This window comes from Theropithecus gelada, chromosome 2 (assembly GCF_003255815.1).
Source record: "Theropithecus gelada isolate Dixy chromosome 2, Tgel_1.0, whole genome shotgun sequence".
In the NCBI taxonomy this organism is placed as follows: domain Eukaryota; kingdom Metazoa; phylum Chordata; class Mammalia; order Primates; family Cercopithecidae; genus Theropithecus; species Theropithecus gelada.
Genome location: NC_037669.1, coordinates 141,464,904 through 141,491,569, shown reverse-complemented (window position 1 = coordinate 141,491,569; position 26,666 = coordinate 141,464,904). Strand labels below are relative to the sequence as shown.

The 26,666-nt window shown below is 45.5% G+C and overlaps 1 protein-coding gene across 1 annotated transcript; it reads right to left on the bottom strand.

The window, feature by feature from the left end:
* Positions 1-1,259: 1,259 nt before the first annotated feature.
* SIAH2 (siah E3 ubiquitin protein ligase 2) lies at positions 1,260-22,851 on the bottom strand. The gene is made up of 2 exons (XM_025377611.1): positions 21,737-22,851; positions 1,260-2,833 (listed from the first exon to the last, which is right to left on the bottom strand). Exons 1-2 carry the CDS (start codon positions 22,151-22,153, stop codon positions 2,276-2,278), a joined length of 975 nt encoding a protein of 324 aa, XP_025233396.1. The 5' UTR covers positions 22,154-22,851; the 3' UTR covers positions 1,260-2,275.
* Between the last annotated feature and the right edge of the window lie 3,815 nt (positions 22,852-26,666).

Genomic DNA, 26,666 nt, shown 5'->3' with positions numbered 1-26,666 from the left:
TTTCTCCTTCTTCATGTCTTTCGTTTATAGTTTTGCCTTTTATGCACTGTTAACCAATCAGTCCTGATTCCTCTATCACACGTAACAAGAGGGTAAGCTGTGAACGTGAAGTGATGCTGCCAAGCTTGGCCAGTGTATGCACGCTGCACCTTGCGTGGGTGCAGTGAGGTCCCTGGAGGCCATATCTGGACTGGCTCTGGTCCTGAGGGTCAAAGTTCACCTGCTCCTGGATCCTAGTTTCACCTTCACAGGTCCCCCTGTATACTGACTTGAAATGTGACTTTCTTAGTGATAAGAGTTGTGGTTTTCGTTCATTCACCACAAATGTTGCAAACCCCTACTTTTGTGCAGGGCACTGTTTTTCACTTTTATTTGAAGAACAGCCTAGAAGAGGTTACTTTAGCAATTCTTTAAATGCCAGAGCCTTATGCTAGCTAAAAACTCAGCACTGTATCTCACTTAAAAAACAGTCAACTCCAAAGCCATCACCTCCACTTAGTAGTATGCTAATGAAATTGGGATACTGAGGGCCAGGTATGGTGGCTCACACCTTAATCTCAGCACTTTGGGAGGCTGAGGCAAGTGGATCACTTGAGGTCAGGAGTTCTGGCCAACATGGTGAAACCTCATCTCTACTAAAAATACAAAGATTAGCCGGGTGGGGTGGCATAGGCCTCTAGGCCCAGTTACTCGGGAGGCTGAGGCAGGAGAATTGCTTGAACCCAGAGGCAGAGGTTGCAGTGAGCTGAGATCACGCCATTGCACTCTAGCCTCCATCTCAAAAACAAAAACAACAACAACAACAAAAAGAAACTGGGACACTGAAGTAAGCAGCCTTCAATCCTTGCTGAGCATTTGGCCCTAATCCTCTGAATTCTTTTGAGAGTTTAGGGTTGGGACTGAGGCAGTGGGTCACCATGGATCAACCCTAGCACTCTGGATGTCAGCACTGGCCAAGCGTCTTCCTTCTGACTCTGCAAAGCAGGAGCAATCCTCTTCTTGCACAGCTGCTGGCACCATCAGATAGAAACGACAGCCCTGGGAGGAGACCTGCAGCACTGACATTCAGTGGTTCAGACACATGAGCCCGGACCCCAGTGCTGTCATGGACCCGCGCCATGACTTGGCCCAATGACTGTTTCCACAGTGGAAACAGTGAAAGTTCCAACCCCAGATGTAGTGATGAAGGTTCACTGCACTTGTACACAGTAGATGCTCAATAAATACCCGTTATTCAATTAGGGAAATGAAGCACAACATCCATTTTTGGAAAATATTTATTAAAAAACTAGTGAATGTGGCAGAAAAACAAAATCAACACACAGCTTTAAATAGCAAGCATATGACACACCGGTTATAAAGCTTTTCCAACTCTACTGACCTCGTCTTTCACACCAGCTACTGTCGACGAGGGCTTCCGAGGGAAGCCATGTGTAAACGGGTCATCTGTACTAGTGGTGAGCAAAACTAATTACATGAGAACTATCAATGGCCATATGACTTGCTTTCCTAGGCAATCCACCCAAAACATAGGTGAGTGACCAAATCTCAGGCATGTGTGCATGTGGATCTATAGTTCTAGTTTTAATTTGAGGGTTGGGGGAGGTTAGGGGATGAAACAGTAGAAAGACAAACAGTATCGGCAGAGGGCAACCTTAAAGCACCTTTAAAATCTGGACCCTTTCCCACAATTTAACCCAGTAATTCTCAAACATTACTGCTGAAAAGAATCACCTGATGAGACTGTTAAATTGGCAGGCTCCCTAAATCTGCAATTTTAAGATAAGCACTCCGGGTGATTCAGTGTCTATTAGCCAGCCATCCTATTTGAGAAACACTGTTTAAAATGCATTAAAACAATTCCTACATCCCACAAACAAAAGTAAAGGAATCTGCTGACAGTCACTGTGCTTTTGTCAATGTCAAGGGACCAATACGCGAAGGCAGGCAGGAAGGGGCCTCCCATTCCTGACACACTGATCTATAGAAGCCCTGTGCAACAGCCTGTCAAGTGTTGTTTAGGGAGTAAATACAATTTAATAAGAGTTGTTTTAGATCACAGAACAGCCTCCAAATTACCAACAGGCCAACCCCATTCATCCCAGGTTAATGAACTTTGTTGGGTTGAAGCCAGATGGGAAACTGCTGTTCAAACAAAACACAGGTAATTGTGGGTCCTGACTTGTGAAGACATATGGAATAAAACATCTATAAAAACCTTTATTAAACATAGAGCACTATGCCCAAATAATTTTGATGGTTTACGAAAGTCACATCATGGACAACATGTAGAAATAGTCACATTGATTCCAAGGTTCCCATTATCTGCAAAAAGATGTGCTATGGCTGTGTCGAAAACAAGGCAGTCGCTGTTCATGATGGCCGCAGCCACACCATCATGAATCGACCGGGGTGTGGCCTCCCAGGTCAATCTCCGCCGGTTCCCATTCAACTCCAGTCTATAGGCAAAGTTCTCAGCTTGCTTGCGGGTGCCAATGAGCAGGACGATGGCAAAAAACTGCTGGTGGCCTTCGTACTTCTCTTGTTTCTCCAGCACCAGCATGAAGTGATGGCCAAAACATGACTGCATCATCACCCAGTCGACAGCCCCTGGCAAGTTAATGTCTGTAGCTAGAAAGACGATGTCTTCTCCTTGGAGGGTGGTAATGCTCTTGTGGGCATGCATGAGATGGGACATCACAGCTTCCAGGGACCCCTGCCACTTGCAGGAGGCACCAGGACAAGGGCAGGAGTAGGGACGGTATTCACAGATGTCTTCATGTTCTGGTTTCTCCGTATGGTGCAGGGTCAGGGAACAGCCCGTGGTGGCATACTGCAGAGAAAGAAATGCATTGAGCCATTGGGCCTTCTCAAAACTTCTATTGCTTCAACCCTGTATGAGTACTTAACTACTCCCTTTTCCTGGGCTTAAACTGGTCTTAACTACTTTTGCTCAAAACAAGTGAAATATTCAAGACTAAAAGTCTCAGTCTCTACTCATCATCAATGCTGTCATGCATAAAATCAAGGGTCTTTTCCTGAATCAGAAATATGCTGTTTTCCATGCCCCCTGTTCTGCTGTCAAAAGGATGAGAACTAAAGTTCTCTTACTATGCACATCTCAAAATTGTTGAGTAAGCCCTGTAAAATCTGGTCTTCCTCATATTTTTGGTGAAGCTGTTTTTTAAAGAATTCAATTGCTTGGGGGTGGGGATGGGGTTGGGCAAGGATTATTATATTATCCCCAGATTAGTTTTCACATACAGACAATATGCACAACAGTATAATTCTATTGTCCCCCTACACTGCTTCCTGGCTCAAACTGGTGACTGGCAGGCAGGCCGTGGGGAAGGCTGCCCTTTGGTTCCTTGCTCTTTGCTGCTGGCATGACCAGGCTAGGGCAGCGGAGGCCTGGAGACCCCTTCATACTGCTACAAATATTACCCCACTGTATCCTTTTGACCTTCCCTCTGGGGGGCTTTGCCCATATTTTTTGGGTGGAAGGAAATCACATTCAAGAGCTACTTAACTAACTCATAAGACTGCCGGTCAGTCTGGTTCTGGCTAGTGGAGGTTAAAATGAGAAGGGCCTAACCCTCCTCTCAAAGCTCGTTAACTCCAACACTTCCTGCGATTCAAGAGCACATCACTTCATGGCCAGGTATGTCAGGTCCTCACAACAGGCCCGAGAGGAAGCAGAACTAGACGAGTTTGTTGACATGATCGGTCTGCCCCTCAGACACTGCCTTAATAGGGTAGGAGAACAAAATCTTTTTCTCCCTTGCACTTGGGATGACATTCCTAATGGATAAATCATACCTGCCGTGGCAAAAGACCACACCAAGAGGAACTGAACTTCTGCTCCTGACTCTCACAGGATGACAGTGTTAATTCCTAGATACCAGATGGAGAATCAGCCCACAGGTAGACACCTGCCCTGAGTACTAAGCTGTGGTTCTGTAAAGAATTAAGAAGCCTGAATCACCTTTTCGGGTGAAACTAGGTGTCAGCCTTATACCCCTGTAGCACAGAATGGCAGGGGACTGTCTGGCTTACCACACTTGGATTCCCTGCTCCACCGAGACATGAAGGCACCAAATAAGGGCAGGGCCAGGTCATTTTTCTAAGACGCTATGTCCAGTTGCTTAAAAAAAAAAAAAAAAAACCCACCACTGCTGTTTTTGCTTTTCCCTACCCTGCTTTATGGAATAATCCCCCTTTTAAACTTGAAGTCGGTCAAATTCCAACCTTTATAGGTGAATTTATCACTAGCAACAAGCAGATAGTATGCACTATGTGCCTTCTCCATACAAGACGCTAGGTTACAGTCACTCAGAGGATTCCGAAGCAAAGATGACAGTCTCTACTCTCAGGGGGATTAGTCTCCCCTAATCGGAAAGGAGAGTGGCTTAAAGAAAGAAATGCAGCTCATCCTCCAACCCTCACTTCCCCATACCTAAGCGGATTATGGTATTCAACAGAAATTGGCAGAAATGTTTCACTGTTACTTCCTTTGCCCATAGGAATTGTTTGTTCATCTTTTAAAACTCTGAACTAATTTTTAAAGCCTGGGTGTAAAAAAACTCACTCAGGAGAAACAAATTCATGCGTATTTATACTTTGTGTTCCTTACTTTATAAGGCCTGAAAAACAAATCCCTATTAACTGTGTTTTAAATCTAGGGTGTGGCTAGGAATACAGAGCCTCCTAATGTTCTTTTGTGAGTGATGAGTGAGACATTTTTGTCCAGAGTTTAAAAAAAATAAAACACACACACACACACACACACAGTAAAAATAGCAAGAACTAGCCCAAAGCCTGGCAGATTCTCGAAACAAGCTCTCAATATCTGAAGCGGTTTCAAAACGAACTATTCCCCATAGCCACCCAGGTATAATCCCAGGAATGAGATGAACTTTGGCCAATGGCACCCAGAAAGGTACCACCTGCACCTCTGCCCAAAGCCCCAAACCACTCCTCATTCATGACGAACTCAACATTTACAGCAAATATTTATCATCTGGCAGTCATTTTATAACTTTCCCCACTCGAGTAGGAGTATTTATACTCTGAATTATTTGGTTTGCCTTACAAGTCACATATTCAACACTTCTTTTCACCCAAATATACATAACAGGGAACCTCCCCAAACTGCACATATAGAAAAGGCATTACTTTGCATTTGTGTGGACAACGATCTCATGTTTTTTCATAAGGATCTTGCTACATCCTCTATTAACTTAAATAAATAGTTTTAAAGCCTTAGGTGCTTACTCTGCTTTTACTAAACAAGCAGAAATTTCATGGCATTCTATTCCTTCTCTTTCCATCATGGGTAAGGTTCATGTCTTCATAACCACTGGTGCCACTTTTATGATGACTAAAGTCTAAACTTTAACCCCCTACACACACACACACACACACACACACACACACACACACACACATACACACACACATATTTCATACTTCAAGCAGTCTTGGCATTATTCTGGAATGGCATGCAGAGCACCATGGGTGCTCTGCCACTTTCATCAGGGGCTCTCATCCAGGGATCCGAGGGAGGGGCTTTAGGGCTTTGTGAATTCCCCAAGACTGTATGTAAAACTGTCTAGGTGCTTCTGAGCAGCAAAGCCAAGCCTCACTGGCCCCTGGCCTTGGGTTTGTGTTTTCTTTTTTCTCTTCTTTTTTTTCTGTGAGACAGAGTCTTGCTCTGTCGTGCAGGCTGGAGCACAGTGGCACGATATCGGCTCACTGCAAACTCCGCCTCCCGTGTTCATGCCATTCTCCTGCCTCAGCCTCCCGAGTAGCTGGGACTACAGGCACCCACCACCACACCTGGCTAATTTTTGTATATTTAGTAGAGACAGGGTTTCACCATGTTAGCCAGGATGGTCTCGATCTCCTGACCTTGCGATCCACCCGCCTTGGCCTCCCAAAGTGCTGGGATTACAGGCTTGAGCCACTGCGTCTGGCCTGGGCTTGTGTTTTCTTGAAGAGCTCCAAGGGTTTCTAAGGGTTTCCAGGGCTGAGAACCTCTATCCTAGAGCACACAGAAGGGATCAGCTGTGGATCCTGCCCTTGTGGTGTTTCCAGTTGAGAAAGACCATATAATAAATTTAACAACTGCATAAAGGAAGACCAGGAGGGCAACAGGTGATTTCAAGGTGGGACAGGGTGAGGAGGACAGGGTAAGGAAAGCTTTACTGTAGACAAGTGGATTGTGGTTGGAGTTGTTCCATCTGGTTCTAGCACAGGGTGAGTGGAGGAAACAAAGGGGATAAAACCTAAAGGAGGCCAGGTGCGGTGGCTCACACCTCTAATCCCAGCACTTGGGGAGGCTGAGGCAGGTGGATCACTTGAGGTCAGGAGTTCAAGACTAGCCTTGACAATATGGTGAAACCCTGTCGCTACCAAAAAATAGCGGGTGTGGTGGCATGCACCTGTAATCCCAGCTACTTGGAAGGCTGAGGCAGGAGAATAACTTGAACCCAGGAGGCGGAGGTTGCAGTGAGCTGAGATCGTGCCACTGCATTGCAGCCTGGGCGACAGAGTGAGACTCCGTCTCAAAAAACAACCAACCTACCTAAAGGAGAAGGCAGGTCAGGGACTTTCTTGACAATGGAGTTTATTTTGAGTTTCTCTACAGTGGTGCTATTGACATTCTGGACCTGATAATTCGTTGTTGTGGGGGCTGTGCTGTGCACTGTAGATGCCAATAGTAACCACCCCCTGCCCCTCAGTTGTGACAACCAAAAATGTCTCCAGGTCTCCAGGCATGGCCAAATGTCTCCTAGGGGGCAAAATGGCCCCAGTTGAGAACCACTAACTCTGATGAGAACCACTCATTCCAATTCTCAAGAATGACAAAACCTGGCTTCCAGGCAGCCACATTCACAGTTGCAAGGAGGGGCCCATGCCAGCAGGTCCAGTGGGTCACTGCCCCACCCAATGAGCACTACCAGGGCAACTCAGGAATGCCAGCCCTGCCACACAACCAGAACATGATCGCTAGCAAAGCATGGAGTTAGACCAGGGAGCCTGTTCTGCCCGTTTTACCCACTAGAAGCTGGATGCTCCCAGAGTGTGGCTGACTGGTCAGGGCCCTGTGGTCATTTGTGGCTTCACAAGGGGCAGAACCCTGCATTCCCAGGCTGCCCCTCCAGGGTTCTTTCACTGCACACAACAGCTCAGGAGTCAAAGAATCAATATTTTGAGAAAACTAAACAAATAATTTACGTCTGCCTTCAGCCCTGGCCCCCAACCCAACACACATAAAACCCAGAGTCCACAGATACACTGCTTTTGGAAGCAGGTTCTAATATTAACTTCTTTGGTTTGCAAAGAGAGAAAAACAGACCTGAAAGTGCCACTCCCTGAGGAATAAGGCAGCAGCATCTCACAAAGCAGTGACCAGCCATTAGGCCCTCCCAGCCTTCTCTGGGATCTGGCAAGAAAGTCCTGAGGTCTCACTTCACACTCTAGCTAGGGCTTGCTCCACAACATGTGAAAAGGTCAAGGACTTGTGCGTTTGGGCTGGGGAGGGCTTTCCTTTAGACATCTGGTTCTTAGCTGTACCCTCTTGTTACTGAGAGAAGGCTCTTGGGCTGGTTTGCAGAGGGCTGCCTGTGTCTCCTGGGACAAGCCCACAGCTATAAATGAGATTTCTCCTTAGGGAAATATGTGCTCATTTTCCCCAGGGGGAATTAGTTTTAAGTAAACCTCTCTAAAGAAAACACACACACACACACACACACACACACACACACACACCCTGAAAACTAAAGAAGAAAATAGGGAGATAGGTACGGGCGTGATGGCTCACTTCTGTAATCCTAGCACTTTGGGAGGCCGAGTCGGGTGGATCACCTGAAATCAGGGGTTCTAGACCAGCCTGGCCAACATGGTGAAACCCTGTCTCTACCGAAAATACAAAAAAAAAAAAAAAAAAAAATTAGCCGGGTGTGGTGGTGGGCACCTGTAGTCCCAGCTACTCAGGAGGCTGAAGCAGGAGAATCACTTGAACCTGGGAGGCAGAGGTTGCAGGGAGCCAAGGTTGTGCCATTGCACTCCAGCCTGGGCAACAAGAGCAAAATGCCATCTCGGAAGAAAAAAAAAAAAAAAGAGGTAGATGATGGCCCAGCAGAATGAGAAACAAAGAGATGTTGAAATCCCATTTCTGACTTCTCTTTAGAAACTTTTCGTGTTGCAGTGACTCAAAAGCCTTGTGCAAATGTGTTCTGCCATTGAGATGCAATGTGTAATCCGGACCCTCAGTTTTAGGTCTTTGCAGAAAGCAGCAAATAGTTCCCATTCTTTTCCTGGGTGTGGGTTTTGAAGGTTGTATTTAAGTTGGAATTTAGGCAGGGTTTTTCCCTTTTCAGCAGAGAAACCCCTTCATACACAAATATACACAACAAGATATGTCCGCACACAGTCAAACACAAGACACCTGTTATTTACCTAACGAACACAGTCACATTATGTTTACTTATGAAATGAGTATACACGCAAAATAAGCCTTCTTAGCCCTGGTGCTAGTGAAGGTCATGGATGCTGTGATTGGTTTAGAACAAGTCACTTAACCTATTTAATTAAATCTGATTCCATGCAATTCAAGAATGATTTACTGAACCCAACAATCAACAATCTACTCAATGGGAGGAGCATGTGCTCCACAGCAGAAGCATGTCTGTGAGGTAACCACACTGCTTAAATCAGCTTACCTCTTAGGAAACAGCTGAGATTATTAGCAAACTACCTGCCAGCACCTCAAATGAGAATGTCTCAAGAAGAACAAACCACAATCGACATTTTGTTATTGATGCTCATCAACTTTGGAATTAAATCTAAGAAATGACCTTGCTTGGAGTGAACAAAAGCAAATGGTACTTTCTTTCAACCTAAGTTGTAATGATCACAGAATGCACACTGATGGCTAAGTGCGATGCATAACCCTAGAATGAGAAACCAAAATTCCTATAAAGGACATTACTGGGGCAAAAGCTGTAATTTGAATATGGACTGTGGATTAGATAACAGGATCTGCTGTGTGTCAAATTTCCTGATTTTGATAACTGTGCTATGATTATATAAGAAAATGATTTTAGATGAAACACAATGAGGTATTTAGGGGTAAAGGGACAAGATGGCTGCAATTTACATTCAAATGGTTAAAAAATATGTATGAGCAGAGACAGCACAAATGATAAAGCAACTGGAGCAAAAAGGAAATAACAGGTGAATCTGGATAGAGGCTGTAAGGGAATTTTTTTATGTTATTATTGCAACGGCTGTGTAAGTTTGAAATCATATCAAAATAAAAACATGGCCAGGCAAAGTGGTTCAAGCCTGTAATTCCAGCACTCTGGGAGGCCGAGATGAAGGAATTGCTTGAGCCCAGGAGTTCAAGACTAGCCCGGGCAACATAGGAAGACCCCTATCTCTATAAAAATGAAAAAAAAAAAAAAAAGCCAGGCCTTGTGGTGCACACATGTAGTCCCAGCTACTTGGAGGGCAAATGTGAGAGGATTGCTTGAGCCTGGGATGTCAAGGCGCAGTGAGCCATGATTGCACCACTGCCCTCCAGCCTGGGTAACAGAATGACAGACACCCTGTCTCAAAAATACATACATGAAAACATACTAAAGAATCCAGGGACTGAGTTAGCATATTTATCCTTTATGGGATAGAAATGGTTTATGCAGAATTGGTTGAATGAATTTTTATCATTATTTTAAAAGAATATATACCTTTAGCTACATAACTACATGTAAATGCAACTGAAGTTGGTAGTTTTTCTTTTACTAGAGGCTCTTTGAGACTGTAGTGAACCAATACAATTTTGCAATGAGAAACGAATTGTCATGATAACTGACATTTCTTCGGCCCCTATAGAAGACAATGCATTCTCCATTGTCTTCTGATCCTTCTAAAGGTTTGCGGGTCCCTGACAAGTCTGTGGCCTTGGCATGTAGTTTCATTATTCACCACCCTCAGTGGTCCAAGGTAAACTCCACTTTGTTCTAGATCCATTTGAAAGATGAACTCCAGGAATGAAATTTACCCAAGCGCCCTTTTTCTTTTGGGAGGGGAATCTGGAAGTGGGAAGAAGAGATATATGAGCTCAACTGGAAGGATGAATTTCTGACAGTATAATTTATTACATATGATTAGCAGATAATTAGGACTTGTGCAAATGGGAGTTCGCAGCTAAACCTAGTATAGATCCACATCATGGTAAAAGTTACATTTTAACCATCAAACTTTTAAAAGGACATCTAGCAGCTCAAGCTGGCTGTTTTGTGATTTAAAATGTTTACTTGCTCCACAAAGACCACTGAATGATCACAGGTTATTTTCCAGTTAATTTATGGGTCTACTAATTTTGTTTATTGGTTTATTGATTCATTGCCTGCTTCTTGCCCACCTAGTATTTGTTGATAAATGAATACATGTTACATGTATCTGCTGAAGACGGAATGTTTTCCATCATGTTAATTTTACTTTAATTAGAAGTTTTACTGTGGGACTTAGAATTTTAAAAAAATTCAATAGATTTTGAGATCATGTAAGAAGAAATGTTTGTTTTAGATTTCAGGCACTATGGTTTTGTCACTTTTGATGAACGTGTTTCACATATTTTATTTACATAAGTCTTTGGAGTGAGAAGGTTTTTAAATTTTTTTTGTTGAAATGACGGGGTCTCACTTTGTTAGCCAGGGTAGTCATGAATTCCTGATGTCAAGCAATCCTCCCACCTCAGTCTCCCAAAATGCTGGGATTATAGCTGTGAGCCACTATGCCTGGCAGTGACAAGGTTTATAGCCCTTCTGAGATCTTACCTAGACTGGAAAACATCAGCACCACTGACCTTTTGATGACTGTATGTTCCTCTTGCTTAAAATATGTTTACAACAATGGTAGAATAGCTGTGATTGGAACTCAAGTACCCAGAGTCCTGTGTGACCTGGAGCCTACCAAGTCACCTACGAGTGGGTCTATAAAACTGTCTATGACTTACTCCTTGACTATTCTTAACAGTGGAAGAGTTGTGGACTCTTCAAGTTAATCATGTTAAGGCTTGGGAAAGAGGAGAAAGTGAAATCTGTTCTTGTGACTTATTTATAATACTCAACCTGCATCTGTCTAGCATCCTTCCTCTAAGAATCTCAGCGTATTTTCACTTAACTCAAATGGTAAATTCCTGAACTCTGCTGTGAGGCAGTGTGAAGAGATAATCAGGCCTGGCACGGTGGCTCATGCCTGTAATCCTAGCACTTTGGGAGGCTGAGGCAGGCGGGTTGCCTGAGCTCAGGAGTTCGAGACCAACCTGGGCAACATGGTGAAACCCCATCTCTACTACCATACAAAAGAAACTAGCCAGGAGTGGCAGCATTTGCCTCTAGTCAGGAGGCTGAGGCAGGAGAGTTGCTTGAACCCGGGAGGCGGAGGTTGCAGTGAGCCGAGATAAAAAAAAAAATGGCCGGACACGGTGGCTCATGCCTGTAATCCCAGCACTTTGGGAGGCCGGGGTGGACGGATCACGAGGTCAGGAGATCGAGACCATCCTGGCTAACACAGTGAAACCCCGTCTCTACTAAAAATACAAAAAGAAATTAGCCGGGTGTGGTGGCGGGTGCCTGTAGTCCCAGCTACTCAGGAGGCTGAGGCAGGAGAATGGCGTGAACCCGGGAGGCGGAGCTTGCAGTGAGCCGAGATCGCGCCACTGCACTCCAGCCTGGGTGACAGAGCGAGAGCAAGACTCCATCTCAAAAAAAAAAAAAGATAGATAATCATCAACCAATAGTGTAGTAACGGTTTTACAGACTGTGACATGAGAAGACACTATTACTCAGCACTAGAACTGTCAAGTCAAACAGTGTCAACAAACAGTGGTGAGAGTAAGGAAATGCTGTTAACTTTACTAAATTTCTTCTGGGGAAGGCAATTCTAATTAAAATCTTGGGCCCAAAAATCTGTCCTTTTTGCCTAAGAGAAACTCAACAAACCACCTTTTAGCGTGTTACTAAGAAGTGTCTCGGGAAGACTTTGGCATAATTTTTTTTTTCTTTCTTTTTAATAAAAGACAGGGTCCTGCTGTGTTGCCCAGGCTGATTTCAAACTCCTAGCCTCAAGTGATCCTCCCATGTCAGCCTCTCGAAGTGTTGGGATTACAGGCGTGAGCCACCACAACTGGCCTGGCATAGTTATTTCTGCAGAAATCTGAGAACACCTTGCTATTGAGGGAGGGTGTGTTTAGCCTTACAGAGACTCCCACGGCTGGCAGGGATTTATTTTTAATCTTAGAAATGTTAAACAAAGGTTGACTTTTGACCATGTGTGTTTCTCATCTGTCCATAGCCAGAGTTAGCAGGTAAACCACACACTGTCCTGGAGAACCAGTTTTGTGAGGTCCCTTCAAAGTGCACGTTCAAGCAAACAAAGCACCTAAAAGAGCCAAGTTAAAGGCTCTATGCCATGTGACCAGTACTGCACCCACCCTTTCAGTATGCCCTCACTCTTCCATGCCAGGTGCCCACCTGCACAACCACGTAACTGCCCTGACAGTTCTTCAAACAGCTCTATTCCCCTCAGCAGTCTTTATTTCTCAACGAAAGAAACTGAATTCCCCAAAAGACTTAAGTAGTAGGGTTGTAAAATTATCAAATAGGCCAGGCACAGTGGCTCACACCTGTAATCTCAGCATTTTGGGAAGCCGAGGCAGGTGGATCACCTGAGGTGAGGAGTTCGAGAACAGCCTGGCCAACACAGTGAAATCTGTCTCTACTAAAAATACAAAAATTATCTGGGCATGGTGGCACGAGCCTGAAGTCCCAGCTACTCAGGAGGCTGAGGCACGACAATCACTGGAACCCGGGCGGCAGAGGTTGCAGTGAGCCAAGATCACACCACTGCATTCCAGCCTGGGCGACAGAGTGAGACTCCATCTCAATATTAAAAAAAAAAAAAACAAATTATCAAATAAAAATACAAGATGTCTCTCCGGCAATATTTGGAACATACTTATTACTCCTCTCTGGCCCCACAAGTTATTTGTTGTTTATCTGAAATTCAAATTTAACTGGGCATTCTGTATTTACCTGGCAACCCTAATAAGAGGGCCCTCTGGTACCACTGCCATCCCTGCAAAAGCCACTACTTGGGTCTAGAATGGGAAGAGGGATCACTGTTCCTCAGAAGGGTAGAGTGGGCACAGAAAAGGCAAGAGGTTGTAGTGAAAAAGACACTGTATATGCAATTAGTCCAGACTGGAGTTTCTGTCCCCAAACTTAAAAACTGCATGAGCATGGGTGCCTAGCTCGGGCCACCTATAAGGAAGGCAAGCAATGTCCTTCACAAGCAACTCTACTGGCCTCCCACACAGCCTCCTTATGAGCTTCCATCCCTTATTTCTTCATGGGCAAACCGCTGCACATCCTTCAACATGCTGCTGGTGCCACCAGAGCCGCAAGGTCTTAGACTCCTTTAGGCTCCTACTACTTCAGAAGGGCTCTGCCCTATTGGCACATCTGTCTCCACCACTAGACTTAGAGTTTCAGAAAGACGAGAGGGGTGAGCAGAGGCAAGAACTGGCTAGGCGGATGGGTTGTGGGAAGGAGAGGGCCTGGAACTGCAGGAGATTCCAAGGCAAGAGTGAGTATGATGTTAAGTTGGTGGACAGGTCAGCAGTGGCCAACTCTGGCCTGACACTGCACCAGGGAGAAAAAGCAGGCTGTGGCATTAAGAAAACCCAAAGGTAACATCCAGTGTCGGTGCTGCTGGGAAGAAATGGACATTCAACTGTAAACCATTCTAAGGCTATCAAAAAGCTTCGATTTCTCAGACTGGGTGTGGTGGCTCATGCCTGTAATCCCGCCACTTCAGGAGGCTGAGGCCGAATCACTTGAGCTCAGGTGTTCAAGACCAGCCTGGCCAACATGGTGAAATCCTGTTCCTACAAAAAATACAAAAATTAGCCAAGCATGATGGTGTGTGCCCGTAATCCCAGTTACTCAAGAGGCTGAGGTGTGAGGATCCCCTGAGCCCAGGAGGTTGAGGCTGCAGTGAGCTGTGATTATACCACTGCACTCCAGCTTGGATGACAGAACTAGACCCTGTCTCAAAAAAAACAAACAAAAACAAAAACAAAAAACACTTAGATTTCTGCATATACCCTTGGGCTCTACCATCCAACTTCAAGGAATTTATCTTTAGGAAGTAACTATTTTTTTGTGTACAAAGATTTGGTTATAGCAATGCTTTAAAAAAAAAATCTCAGTAAGAAAACAGAATTTAAATGACCACAAATAGGAACCTGATTAAATAATTCTGGTACTGTTATAGAACTGCAATATGTGGCCATTAAATATGATCCTAAATAATATTTATCACTGTAGAAAAGCAGTCACGATGTACTAGATGAAGAAGCAGATTATGAAACAGTGTGGACAATAGGATTCCCCACCTGTATTGTTCCATTCTCAAATTGCTATAAAGAAAAGGAGTTGGGATTTGGACCAGGCCAGAGTAGGGGCTGCCCTCAAAACTGCCAGAGTAAGAGGAATCCTGGGGGTAAAAGGGACCCAAAGATACTATCTTTGTTGATTCAAAATTTTAAAGCAGTGCATAGGCCAGCACATTAACAAAAGAATATTTTTCTTTTCTTTTTTTTTTCTTGTTGAGACAGGGTCTCACTCTGACACCCAGTCTGGAGGGTACTGGCAAGATCTTAGCTCACTGCAGCCTCGACCTCCTGGGCTCAAGCGATCCTCCCACCTCAGCCCTCTGAGTAGCTGGGAGTATAGACACAAGCCACCATGCCTGGCTAATTTTTGTACTTATTTATTTATTATTTTTTTGAAATGGAGTTTCACTCTTGTTGCCCAGGCTGGAGTGCAAAGGCACGATCTCGGCTCACCACAACCTTTGCCTCCCAGGTTCAAGTGATTCTCCTGCCTCAGCCTCCCAAGTAGCTGGGATTACGGGCATGCGCCACCATGCCGGGCTAATTTTTTATTTTTAGTAGAGACGGGGTTTCTCCATGTTAGTCAGGTTGGTCTCGAACTCTCAATCTCAAGTGATCTGCCCACCTCAGCCTCCCAAAGTGCTGGGATTACAGGTGTGAGCCACGGTGCCTGGCACAATTTTTGTATTTTTAGTAGAGATGAGGTTTCACCATGGTGGTCAGGCTGGTCTCAAACTCCTGACCTCATGATCTGCCCTCCTCGGCCTACCAAAATGCTGGGATTACAGGCACGAGCCACCACACCTGACCAGGAATATTTTTCATCCATCTCTATATCACCTGTGGGCAAAAACTGCGAAGAGAATAACCCTTTTATCCCATAGATGCTACACAGTCTAAAAATTATTACATAAAATCTTTATCAAACTGGAAATGAGGTAAACAACAGTTTTGCAATCTAGGACAAAGTTGATGAAATTCATAGACCATTTCAGCATCCTTCATGGGCCTTAAAAGGATACCCCAAAGCTTAAAATAAAGATACATTTGATCAGGAAGACTTTCTTATTTTCCTTTTCAGGATGTCCAGAGCGAAGCACATTCAAATATCCTGTGTATGATCATGTCCTGAAAAACTCGCCAGCAACACACAGTGGCTCCAAATGCTGGCACAGGTACACAGTTTAGCAAATGCATATCTGCTACACGCCCCTTTCAAGGAGGGAGGACCTTATGGGTTTGAATAAGAACGGCCACGTCTCACAAATTTTGTCAGAAGCAAAATCTGATGCTTAAGACAATTTACAGTGAGGCCTTACTATATTCATGTATACAGTACTTTTTAATGGGGCTTCAAAAAACAGCTGTACCACAGAACGGGACAGTCTAATCCAATCTTGGGCTGGTATTTTATAGGCCAGACCTGCTGTAACTTTTGGTAAGCCTCTGTTCTGGTTACACTAAGGCTCAACTTTCACTGATAACTATTTACTCCAGTTCCAGGTCGTGGTGACCTGTGAAAAATCTTTGGCCAATTATGTGTGGAATCACCATTAAGCTTTAGTCCTGCCATATAGTATTCTAATGCTTCTGCTTTATACAAAAAGTAAAATACAACAAAAGGTGTATTATCGATTTTGTTCTTTAAAATCTTGAGCCCCAGAGCTAATGTATGTGGACTCTGGTCCTTGCCAGTTCACTCTGTGCTTTTATGGGCCAACCTTGCCCATGTCAGGCAGTAGTGAGGACTTTAGGGAGAACTTCCAAAGTAAATAGTTTTGTCTTAGGAGAATTTTGGGGGTTAGGAAGAAATTTTTGAAAGTATTTTTGGCTACTCGGCTTGTGCTTCCTGCTTCCAGGTGATCCCCCATTGCAACCTTCCAACCACCCTAATACCCCCCATATTCCATTCCATATGGTGAAGCAAAAGCCCTCAACAGCACTTCTAATCTGATTTCTGAACACCCACTAGCTAGGCGTTATCTCCATTCTTTCTAATGGATGAACAAACACGATCAGGGAAGTATATGACTAGACCAAAGTCACACAAAGCCAGGACGAGAACCCACGTCTTCTGTTTCCTGGCTCACGTTCTTTTCACTGGGACCGCTTACTATATTTTAAAATTTTAGGGTAAGAAAGAACCTTGGGGTAATCATTTAGTCCAATCCCTTCTCTTAAAGACCCTCAGGTGCAAAAAAGAAACTGACCTGTATATAGTCAAACATCTAGTCACAAGGCCATCATCTGAGGTTTCCCGGTGGCCAGCAAATAATATTCTCTTGGCAAAATAAAAATGAAAAGAAAACAAGCTACAAAATCACCAACAGTTAGGGCCTAACAGAGTTCAAAAGTTCATGTACGGCAAGAGTTAAATGAGAACTTCCAGGCTCAAGGAATGCTTCTAGAAGAGAATCAGATCAGAGGCTGCATGCTGGCAGCTGGAATTTGGCCTGGAGATATGATTGGCTTGGTCTGCAAGCAGTGGCTATACATGTGAAGTCAGCCAATGCTAGAAAAAAAATCGAGATATTTAACATAAAAAAAAAAAAAATCCAGGCTGGGCACAGTGGCTCACACTTGTAATCCCAGCACTTTGGGAGGCTGAGATGGGAGGATCGCTTGAGCTCAGGAGTTCAAGACCAGCCTGGGCAACATAGTGAGATGACATCTCTGAAAGGAAAAAAAAAAAAAAAAAAATCCAGATTTCTGGCTTTTCTTGAAAAAATCTAAAGGTCTGATATGCCTGCACCCATATCCCCACGCTCACCAATCAGCCAGAGCTGAGTAAAGGCTGCCTCTTGGGAGGTGGCACCTGTTCTCTGGCTCTCCACCATCTCCACTGCTCCTCCAGGTCTCCCTGACCCGAGGCCATGCATGCGTCAAATGCTTCTCTCCTCTGCATTAGGTGGCCCTGCTCCCATTTAGAAAGTTTGTCTCCACTGAACTAGATGAGGCCAAGGGCTTTTAAACTTTCAACTGTTTTATCTAACCTTACTTGGTTTTATGTTATTTTTTATTTTTTTAAGGAACACAGATATTGTCACAATTCAACCACAGAGAAGACTTGTCTGGCTGAGGCTTTCAAATTCAATAATTATTTGGAGACATGCTACTAAAAACTTTCAGAGAGGACAAAGAAAGGGTATTATCACAGTGTAAGAAGGCTGGAGTGGATTAGCATTGCTCACAGTTGTGGACAGAAATACTTGTCTGATAGCAAAATGCACAGTTGGATGGTAAAGGAGACTATGTTGTTCACATGAATGTGTCAACCTTCACTTCTCCCCCTAACCCACACACTGAAGGGGTGAATTTAAGTCTGGGCACAGGATGTCAAAAGTTCTCAGGCATGGAAAAAGCCATAGAATGTTTTAAAAAAGACCCCAAGTGGAAGAAAGCCATACACAATTAGACATTCCATTTTTTTTTTTTTTTTTTTTTTTTGAGATGGAGTCTTGCTCTGTCACCCAGGCTGGAATGCAGTGGCACAATCTCAGCTCACTGCAACCTCCACCTCCCGGGTTCAAGCAATTCTCCTGCCTCAGCCTCTCAAGTAGCCGGGATTACAGGTGCCTGTCACCACGCTCAGCTAATTTTTATTTTATTTTTTTAAATGAGACCGAGTTTCACTCTTTTGCCCAGGCTGGAGTGCAATGGCGTGATCTCGGCTTACTGCAACCTCTGCCTCCCGGGTTCAAGCGATTCTCCTGCCTCAGCCTCCTGAGTAACTGACATTACAGGCATGCGCCACCATGCCCAGCTAACTTTTTTGTACTTTTAGTAGAAACCGGGTTTCTTCATGTTGGTCAGGCTGGTCTCAAACTCCTGACCTCAGGTGATCTGCCCGCCTCAGCCTCCCAAAGTGCTGGGATTACAGGTGTAAGCCACTGAGCCTGGCCCTAATTTTTGTATTTTTAGTAGAGACAGGGTTTCACTATGTTGTCCAGGCTGGTCTCGAACTCCTGACCTCAGGTGATCTGCTCGCCTCTGCCTCCCAAAGTGCTGGGATTACAGGCATGAGCCACCACACCCAAAGATCTGAGCTAATAATGCACCTGGCTCCCCATATCAAAGGTGCTGGCAACACTCTAGCCTTTAATTAATTACCCTACACCTAAGTAGGATAGTTATTTGGCAATACATCCATTTTTTGGCCAACTGAAGCAGTCCAGAGCTGTGATGATATCCCACAAAATACTAGGTTTGTAGGTTTCCCCTACCCCCCATCTTCCTACCCTACATGGCCTACAAAATTCCTGCCAATGAATTTCATAGTGAGTATGTATGTTGTCATTTTGGGATGGTCCCATAAGAGGCCCATCTGGTGAGCTCATCCAACCAGATGGTTTTGTTACTGGTGTCAACCTTGAGTTATGATTCAGAATCTTGAGTATATACTCAGATTCGAAATCCCTAAGCAGTAAGGTGTAGGACAAAACATCTGTGCCTTTGAGATGCAGGTGCTTGGACTGGTCCTCTTACTAGCTGTGTGATTTGACAAGTCACTTCACATTTAACCACTCTGTAGGCATGAGTTTCCTCATCTGGGAAAAAAAAAAAAAAAAGGCAAACTAGTAAAAGCTGACCCCTGTGAAGTAGCTGGCAGATAGAGGGCATCCAATAACATTCCAGATAGCTTCCCTTCTTTTCATGGAATGCTAGAAGCTACAGGTCCTCAGAAGTCGAGCGGACTCATCTCTCATTTATATAGATGAGGCAATCAAGGCCCTGGGAGGTAGTCTTTCAGGCAAACAGTGGCAATGCCAGGCACCTCTTGAGATGTGGACTCTGTTACTTTATTCAACGTTGGTTTTTTTCACATGAGCCAGCCCACGAGAGATTCTGAGAGCAGGTGGGCACAGTGAAAAGGCAATCCCATAATTTCTAGGAGCCTCCAACTGTAGGCCGAAGGGCTAGGTAAACAGACCTACCTTGTTTTAAGTTTGATACAGGCCTTACGACTACTCCCTGTTGTTTCTCATCCTCTACAGCACATCTTGGTTGGTCGCTGGGCCTATGTATACATTCAAGTTTGGTTCATCCAGACTAACTGGCTGAGCTGCCCTGCCAATAGTTTGGATTATTGATCAACCAAAGGTGAGGCATGCACACTCCGGCTTTATGTAACTCACACACATGCACACACAAAAGCATCCCCAAGATCACATTCTAAGCTTGGTTCCTGGTCTTTAGGGGAATAGTTGGCCCTTTTAAATCTCAGCTTGCAAAGTAATGGCTTTGCCCAACTGCATTCTTATGGAATAGAGACTCAGAAAATCACTGACATGTACAGAAAGGCTGAGAACCCCCGATTCCCAGAACTACTCTTCAAGGTTGATTTCACTAGCCTGTTTCACGTTAGGAAAGAACATATGCTTTCATAGGAACCAGAGTTCTAGATCCTGAAAGTGAAACTTCATGCTCCATATAGCATAACTGTTTCCTTCCCTTTCTCTTGGGAACAATACAATTCTAAGGTTACATTTTAAAAACAAATTATGGATTACTGACTAATATCAAATGCTCATTTGTGAACTAAAACTCACCTAAAAGCCATTTCTTTTGTTAGCCACTGCGGGTTTAAGGGAAAGTAAAGGGGCGAGAAAATGGCTCCCCAGAAATCCTGTGGGGCATCCCCCACCCCTGCAATATATCTCAAACATCAAATAGCCACTCTGTTAACTACCACCAAACCTTTGTCTCCTTTTTCACAACCCTAAGACAACTATGCAAATACTTCATCTAAATTTTGAGAAACTGGGCTGAGTGAATTAGTAAGCATTATATGAGGAGGGGTTAAAAGCAATTTATTAAGGTTGCCTGAAACACCCTAGTCCAAACACTGATTCAAACCCTTATTTAAATATGCTATTTTAAACCTCATTTGCAGCAGGGCAGCAGACCAAATTAAAGCACTCATTTTACTGACCTGAGTCCCACGCCTGAATTCTCTGGTGGATTATTTTTAATTTAAAAATGAGCTCTTGTCCTATAAAATAAGCAGCACCAAGGAGAAATACAAGACAGCCTAAAGGGCCCAAGAGGCAGAGCAAGTTACTTTTACAAAAAAACTGGAAAGTATTAATGACAATATTTCCACTTCTAATTTCAGAAAAGGAACTTTACAGTATAGTTCTAGGTCATAATGAAGTAATGTAGACAAGTATGTCTGTGAAACTGCTCCTGAAGGTAAACAAATGTTACAATATGACCACACAATGCAATACTATACAGTCATTTAAAATACAGTGAAGTCGACTAGGTTTCAGGCATAGAGAAATATGTATGATAATATGAATTTAAAAACAGCAAGTTGCAGATGCCATTTTTGGAGAAAAACTTACATCTATGTGTGGGTATTAAAAAACCTCCCTGACATACACTGACATCTATGATTCTATATTTAGCTGCGAGGGTGTATGTATATATAGTTTAAAAAGATACACACTAAACCTAACAATGGTGGGAAAGGAGGGGAGAGGTCTTGGTCTTTCATTTTACTTATTGTCTTGGCTTGCATTTTTCGCAAGGGCATTGAAAACTTTTTACATTAAATAAAAAATGAACTGATGAGCTTTAAACAACTGTAACAACAGCTCTTGAGTGCCCCTGTTAATTTCTTGATTAACTGTTTTCACCCCACTTAGTACAAAAACGCAGCCACAACTCCTCAGTCCTTCCCAGTCCTTGGAAGGCTAGGAGAGAAAAAGGCGTGGCTTGCAGGGTTTTCTTCTAGCTAGAGGAAAACAGGCTGTAGGCGCCCTTTTTTTAGCTACACTCCCGAGAGCTCCCACGTGTCAGGGGTGCGCAGACTGTAGGCGCGGGGTGCAGGACTCCAGTATCAATTCAGCCAAGCCGAGCGCTGGACAAGGGTGCGTTTAGCTCCTCCGTTTCCTCCCTCCTCAGTCCCCACATAGTCAGTTTCTCGGTCCAAGTTTCACTGTTGCGGCCCAGCCCTATCGAGCGTACCCGAATACATGTCTGTAGAGGACGCGGGCATTGGGCCGGGTGAGCTACGATGTTCTGACGACCAGCGAATGCCAATTAATCTGTTAACTGTCAATTAACCATTACTCGGTAAATGTCAACCCAGAACTACTCCCAAAGTGGGTTTGAGGGAGGGTAGACGAAGTGTAAACATTTTTTCTTTCTTTTTTTTTTTTTAATAAGAGATGCCGCCCGCCTCTCCGGGCCTGCGAGTGGGCTGGAGGATACCGGAGTCCCTGAGGTCACCGGCGGAGGTACGCGGGCTGTCCCTGGGCTTACCTTACAGGGAAACAGGACTGCCGAGGCCACCTTCTCCATAGCCAGGTTCCTGATGCTGGGCGTCAGGGCGCCCCTGCACGTCGGGCAGCAGCTCAACTTCTGGCGGCATTGGTTACACACCAGGTGCCCGGCCTGGCACTGCAGGATAGGAGGCAGGACATAGTCAAAGCAGACCGGACACTCGAAGAGCGAGGTCAGCTCGTGGTGCTGCGGGGACACCGGGCCGGCCCCGCCGCCGCCGCCGGGGCCCGAGATCACCGCCGCCGCGGCGGGCACCGCGGACGAGCCGGGGCCCGCAGCCGAGATGGTGGCGGCGGCCGGGGGCGCAGCCGGGGACGGAGTGTGCTGGGGCTGCGGCGGCGGCTGCTTGCTGCAGGGTTTATTAGCGCTGGGGCCGGTGGAGGACGGGCGGCTCATCGCGCTCCGAACCAACCATGGAACTGCGGGCGCCTGCCTGCCGCGGGGCCGCCCGGGTCAAGGCGGTGCGCGCCCCGCGGGCAGCGAGCTCCGAGGCAACGCCACGGCGCCCAGCCCAGGTCTGGGCGGCACAGACGCTCGGCCCCCGGCAGGCGGAGGGCTGGACCGCGCTGATGCACTCCGCAGCCCCCGGCGTTCCGAGCACGCCTCCGCGTCGGACCCCGCGCGATGCCCTCCTCCCAGCGGCGTCCGGGCCCTGAACCCAGCGGTGCGCAAAGAGCCCCGGCCCACCCGCTTCTGGAGCGGCCGCTGACGCAAGCCCCGGGGGCGCGCGCGGACGTGACGCCTGGACACGTGTGCGGCCGCCCAGGCGCGCGGGGACTGGCAGAGCCACCCTGCGCCGGGGCGCTGGCTCCGCCCGGCTCCAGCTGGCAGCGCAGGGGGCCGCCTAGCGCCGGCGCTTCCTGCTCGGGCTGCGGGCCGGGCCTGCGCCAGTGAGCATGCCTGGCTCGCCGCAGCCCCGCGGGGTTGTCTTTTCCGGGTTGGCGAGGGAGGCCACTCTCGGGGAAGGCGTCGCCGAAGTCCTCTGGCCACACCCCGGGGTGCCTGGCCGACGCGTCCCTCAGCTCAAACGAGAAGGGCAACTTCAGGCGGGGCGGGGGCGTGGACGGTGGGTGGGACCGTACGCTGGCGGGCAGGGGCGGGGCGCCGGCGCCCCTGCACTGGTCGGAAAAAACCGAGAGGTTTGTCTTCTCAGGGTTGAGTCACCAGCGTGCAGGCGAGGAGGGCGAGGAGGGCGACGCGGCCAACCGAGTTCTGTGTTCGGAGTCAGGAAGGGAAGCATTGGGTGGGAGCAGGGCGAGGGGCCGAGTTGCGTCTGCAGCGGGCACAGGACCTAGTTTTGTACAGTTAACGGTGGGGTTGAGTAAAGAGGGGGGGCGGTGGGGAGGAGGTAAGCCCCCTTTATTCCTTTCCCAGCGGACCAGGAGGAAGCTTCGTTGAATTAAGCGCCCCTGGCTTGTATAGCAGGCCGAGGAGGGAGCTCATGGACAGCGTTGGCTAAGAGTTCGAGATCATCTAGGAATGCCAGAAACGTGGGTTGGGTCGTGAGGTCTCTGAAGACAGTAGGTGAGCCTCCAGTGTAGGGCGCTGCGTCCGCTTGGTAGAGAGCCGGCCGAAGTCCGAGTCTTTGTTGCGAGCTGTAGGCCACCCTGCGCGCCCAGCAGAAGCGCTAGAGAGGGCACCGTAGCCAGGAGTGAACCGCATGTCCAAATGTAACTGTGTGCTCCGAGTTAAATTGTTTTTCTGCAAGCTTTGCTTGAGCCAAAGATTCCAGAATTGGGGAAAGGGTTACCCTAGGTGGAAATCGGATATTTGTAGGAGACACAGAGGTAAGGACCAACTATTAGGACTGAGTGAAAAATGGTTCCCTCCAACTGTAAAAGTGGAATAAAAACAATACCTATCTTATAGATGGGGCAGTGAGGAGTAAATGAGTTTAATATGTTTCAAGCTTTTAAAACAACCTCGCTCATCATAAGCACTGTTTAAACATTAGCTGTTATCTTTTTAAAAATATTAGTGGATGTTTAATATGAATGAATACAATTTGTCCAAGAAATACGGCGTTAGAGCCCAGAAGAAATAAAGTTTAATCTTACAAAGGGCTTCTATAGAATGACTGCATGCATGGAATTGATGGAATTTGGTATAAATCTTGAAAAAACTTAATAGTTGTGGATATTCAATCTTTCAGTAAATGTTTCCTGAGCATTTATCACGTATCAGCTACTATTGGAGCTCTGAGAATGGTTCTCATACAGTTTACATTCTAGTAAGAGAGCAAGGCCCAATAATCAAACACTCATGGGAGAGGAAGGATTTCAGATACCACAGGGGTGGGAAGGCATTATAGCAGGAGCTAAAAAGCACAGAGTGAAAGAATGAATTCTGGGATTGCATTGGGACTTGGAGGGGATATAACGGGAGCGTAGGGGTGTGGGGTTAGCACAAGCGGAGCCTCAACTGGCTTAATAAGACATTTACCTCAATGATGGGGTAAACCACTGTAGGGTTTTGTTTGTTTTTTTAAGAACACACAAGTAACAACACTAGGTTTTATAGGTTTTTGAAAGCTCTTTAGTAACATGGCTGAACCTGAGTTTTTGGATAGGTGGGGAGCATAATAATATAATAATTAATGTTTATTGAGTGCCCACCGTATGTTGGGCACGAACAGTTTTAAGTATTTATCATAACTCTATATGATGAATACTACTTTTATCTCCATTTTACAGTTGAATAAACCGAGACATAGGTTACTTTGCTCAAGATCACATAGCTGAGAATGTGGGAACATGCTCGGAGCCCTTCTTCTTAACTACTAGTCTGTATGCCTCTAAATTATGCCTGACTCCTACTTATAGTCTGGTTAAAGAGTTAAGATTAGCACACTCAACAGAGTCAGAAGACAGTTGTTCAGCCTATAATAAAGCACTGAATTTTGTGGGCAAACTTTACATAAACTCTTTCCTTAGCTGGTCTAGAGAGAAAAATTAAATCATATTCTATTTATTTCATTTTCACCTTTTTATGACACAAAACATAAGTGATGACACAAAAATCACCTACAGTCTTACTGTTATTGGAGAAAATGTAATATTTTTCATTCTTAGTTTTAAAATCAAAGCATTTGGAATTTATTACTGGAATGCATTTTCTTTCCTTCCACTTCCAGCCTCTTGGTGTGATGATCCCCATTCCCACGGCTTCTTACTAGCTCTCATTAGGAGACTGGAGTCCTCACGCTTGCCCAGTTGACATGAGCTTTAAGTATTCCAGCTAGACAGGACCTGGTCATTCAGAAAGCAATTTGGTTTGGGAGGTGTTGAAACAAAGAACAGGAAAAGCAATTCTCTGCAGAGAGAATTTGGTTTATTTTTCTAAAAATACAACAAACCCATCCACTCTTACCCTGGCAGATGCCTCCCCTGGTATAGAGAAATTTCTTCTTTTCTTCCTTCTTCACATCATTGCACACCTGATTAAGTCAACCAGGGTAATTAAAAAACAAAACTGAAACCAAAAACTCTGGGCAGTTGCTGAAGGTAGGCAGGGGGAGAGTGGATAGGTCTGCTATGTGAGCCACGTAAGTGACCAGGCTGGTCTTCCCAGTCGCCTTTCTTCTTCCTCCTTTCTTGGTGACTTTTGAAACAAAGAAAGGTGACCTTTGCACAGCAGGCACTGTGAGCTAGAGCCTCCTCTTCCAGAGGGCAGTGAGCTCAGAGGTCGCGTTTAGCGTGTACTCAAAATGTATGCTGAATTGAGTTGTTGCGAGGTTTATTTACCCTTGGGAGCGTCGCTGCTGCTTCTGGGCCTGTTTAGTGAGTGACTTTGTGGTCTGGGGGAGCAGGGTCCAGCCTTTTGTTATCTCCTGATTAATGACTCATTTACCACATCTGCTGTATGAGAGGTTGGCCTCATTCGCCCACCTACTGAGTCCCAGATTGCATATGTCAAGCAGGACACCTCTCCTTAACCCATCTGCTCTGTGCTAAGCTTGAAAGACCGGGGGTGTACTGAGTAGCCTTTTCTTTCCTTAAAATAGCAGGGTGAGTCTTAAAAAAAAACACCTCACAGGTAATCTCACTAAACTGCTGAGCTCAATGAGAAGTGCTCCAGCTAGGCAGACAAGCTCTTGCCCTTTTTTCTGTAACTTACAAATTGTGTGGTTTTGCAAATCAGGCAACTTCTGCCATCAGGCAAATGGTGTGCATTTACAGAGCAAATTGTGGTTGGCTTTTTGGAGATGACTCAGGTATGCATTGGAGCTTGCTGCATGGAAATTCCTCATCAGGGGAGGCTTGTGGGGAATCTGGAGGTGTTGTAAGGCCCCCTGGTAATTAAAGTAGGAACTTTCAACTTCATCTGTTTCTGGGGTAATTTCCAAATACTCAAACTTCTTTTGAATAATTGTAGATCTCTTGATTCAAGTCTTTTTTTTTTTTTTTTTTGAGACAGAGTCTCACTCTGTCGTCTAGGCTTAATGCAGTGGCTGGATCATGGCTGACTGCAGCCTCGACCTCCCAGGCTCAAAGGATCCTCCTGAGTAGCTGGGATGACAGGCACGTGCCATCATGCCCTGCTAGTTTTTTAATTTTTGTAGAGAAGGGGTCTCACTATGTTGCCAAGGCTGGCCTCAAACTCCTATACTCAAGTACTCCTAATTCAAGCATTTTTTGAACAACCATCACGGACTTAGTACTGTGTACTAAGAGTAGTTCTATGTATTTGCATTATTTTTGTATCCACACTTAGCTAATTAGTGCTCACCCTGTTCCAGGGAGTGTTCTAAGTACTTTACATATTTTAATTCTTTTAATTCTCACAATGTCTTTTATAGGGTAGATCTTTATAGATGACACAACTGAGGTACAGAGAGGCCAAGAGAGTTGTAGGAAGTCGTCATTAAGAAGGCTCCCAGGATCCCTCCTCCTGGTGTTGCCTGCTATGT

Coding starts and splice junctions, on each gene's coding strand:
- SIAH2 (XM_025377611.1), bottom strand. CDS start 22,153: ATGAGCCGCCCGTCCTCCACCGGCCCCAGCGCTAATAAACCCTGCAGC. Junction 2,834..21,736: donor CAGTCCTGTTTCCCTGTAAG/GTAAGCCCAGGG, acceptor CTTTCTCTGCAG/TATGCCACCACGGGCTGTTC.